General features: G+C 48.4%; 1 protein-coding gene across 1 annotated transcript; it reads left to right on the plus strand.

Annotated features, from left to right (window-relative positions):
• Positions 1-993: 993 nt before the first annotated feature.
• COX6A2 (cytochrome c oxidase subunit 6A2) lies at positions 994-1,756 on the plus strand. The gene is made up of 3 exons (XM_080913099.1): positions 994-1,152; positions 1,337-1,473; positions 1,558-1,756. Exons 1-3 carry the CDS (start codon positions 1,080-1,082, stop codon positions 1,639-1,641), a joined length of 294 nt encoding a protein of 97 aa, XP_080769225.1. The 5' UTR covers positions 994-1,079; the 3' UTR covers positions 1,642-1,756.
• The last annotated feature ends 500 nt before the right edge of the window (positions 1,757-2,256 follow it).

The following is a 2,256-nucleotide window of genomic DNA, read 5'->3' on the forward strand; positions in this document are numbered from 1 at the left end:
TCTGCCTTCAAGCTTCTTGGGTTGGCTAAATGATTCAGTGGGCAAAGGTGCTCACTCTATAAAACTGGTGACCTGCTCTTGTCTCCCAGAAGGAGGGAACAAACCATAAAGTTGTCCTCTGAGCTCTACATCCATGCCATGTATGAGCACACACACACACACACACACACACACACACACACACACACACACACACACACGCACACACACACGCACACACACACACTCACACACACACCAATACAAAGTAAAATACAGAAACGACCAAGACTAAACTCAGTGGAGGAACATTTAATTAGCATGCACATAACCCTGGGATTCAGTTCCCAGCACTGATAAATAACTTTTTAAATGGGCACTTAACTAATTGAATATATATTACATGTCTACTCTGTGCTAGCCATTGAGAACAGAATATCATTATAGTCTATTGAAAACTTCCCCACCACTATGAAAGATAGTACATATTTATTTAGATAGATAGTCCAGTGTAGCCCAGGATAGCTTTGACCTTGGTATGTAGTCCAGGATGACCTTGAACTCCTGATCCTTCTGCCTCCACGTTCCAAGTGCTGGCTAGCATTAAAGAAAAGTGCTGCCACACTGTGCTTGTACAGAGTAGGGAAAGAACTCAAGGCATTATGGGTACTAGGTAGGCAGATGCTCCGGGCATTCTACCAACTGAACTACGCTCCCACCACCACCCCAGCCCATTTTAAAATTTTGTTTTAAAGATGGGGTCTTAGGTACTTCAAGCTGTGTTCAAACTCACCAAGTTGACCACAGTAGCCTTGAACTCTGATCCTCCTGCCTGCACATTTCAAGGCTGGGACTTGTATCACCAAGCCAGGGGTGTGTTTCGCTTTAAATGTCCTCTTGCCAAAATGAAAGGCACATTGCATCAGCTGCCTGGAGAGGATCTCCTGCCAGTCAAGACCCACTCTAGATAGAGAAAGCCCCTAAAAATAGCCACCCATGTGCAGACTTAACAGGTGATTGGCTCTGAGCGGGGAGGAGAGCCTCTAGCCTGGGTGAAGGAGACAGAGAAGGACAGTGCCATTTCTAGCCTCCCTTCGACAATGGCTCTGCCCCTTAAGGTCCTGAGCCGGAGCCTGGCCAGTGCAGCCAAAGGAGACCATGGAGGGGCAGGAGGTAAGTGGGGCCAGGCCTGACTGTGATTTAGTAGCTTAGCCCTGTTCTCTTACCCCCTGCTTCCCCTCCCCTCCCTCTCCTGGCTTCCCTCTTCTGATCTACCAGGCACTGATGTTTCAGACCTCCAGGCCCAGTGACAGCTTTTGCCTATGACTCTGGTCTCACCTTCACTTTGCTCTCCCAGCCAACACCTGGCGCCTCCTGACCTTTGTGCTGGCTCTCCCCGGCGTAGCCCTCTGCTCCCTTAACTGCTGGATGCACGCTGGCCACCACGAGCGCCCAGAGTTCATCCCTTACCACCACCTCCGCATCCGAACCAAGGTATGCCAGAGGATGACTGAGTGGGAGCATGCAGGGGAATCCCAGGGGAGGACCTGCGGTGACCTGTCTGCCTTCTTTCCACAGCCCTTCTCCTGGGGGGATGGTAACCACACACTTTTCCACAATCCCCATGTCAACCCTTTGCCCACCGGCTATGAGGACATTTAAAGTCTCAGTGGACACACTCTTCCAACAATCTCCAAGTTGACCTTCTGCATACGGGCTCTGAGAGCCCCTGAGGTTCCAGTGGACAACTCCAAGTGCAATAAAGGTGTGGAACTTTGGTGTCCTCTGGCTCTTTGGGAACAGCATGGTGGAAGGGGCTGGTGGGCTCTGGGGTAGTTAGTATCTCAGTTCAGGTTATTTTTTATATAAGGATAATGTGATGTTTTCCTCCCTGCATTTTCATTTAATTTATTTTTTTTTTGGAATTTTTTGAACATTCATTTTATTTTTTAAAAATTCATACAAGCAACACGTTGAATACTGAGCATATTCCCCTCAGTCTGTATTGTGTGCTAATTCTTGTCCATATGTAAATGTATGCTAACCCCACCCCACCCCCCCCCACCCCCGCTCTTGCAAATATATATATATATTCAGCTGAAGTCTGACACCTGGACAAAAGCATAGAAATCTTCTAGCTCCGGAGGCATGGCATTGTGTCTGGGAAGGTTCCCAGACTAGCCCAGAGCTGTAGGGAACTTGTTCTCATGCTGGTAGATTCATAAGCAAAAGCAAGACCAATCTCTTCACTGTGGAGATGCACAGGAGTGTGGGTCC

Source organism: Micromys minutus (assembly GCF_963924665.1).
Source record: "Micromys minutus genome assembly, chromosome: 2".
In the NCBI taxonomy this organism is placed as follows: domain Eukaryota; kingdom Metazoa; phylum Chordata; class Mammalia; order Rodentia; family Muridae; genus Micromys; species Micromys minutus.

Coding starts and splice junctions, on each gene's coding strand:
- COX6A2 (XM_080913099.1), top strand. CDS start 1,080: ATGGCTCTGCCCCTTAAGGTCCTGAGCCGGAGCCTGGCCAGTGCAGCC. Junction 1,153..1,336: donor AGACCATGGAGGGGCAGGAG/GTAAGTGGGGCC, acceptor TTGCTCTCCCAG/CCAACACCTGGCGCCTCCTG. Junction 1,474..1,557: donor ACCTCCGCATCCGAACCAAG/GTATGCCAGAGG, acceptor TTCTTTCCACAG/CCCTTCTCCTGGGGGGATGG.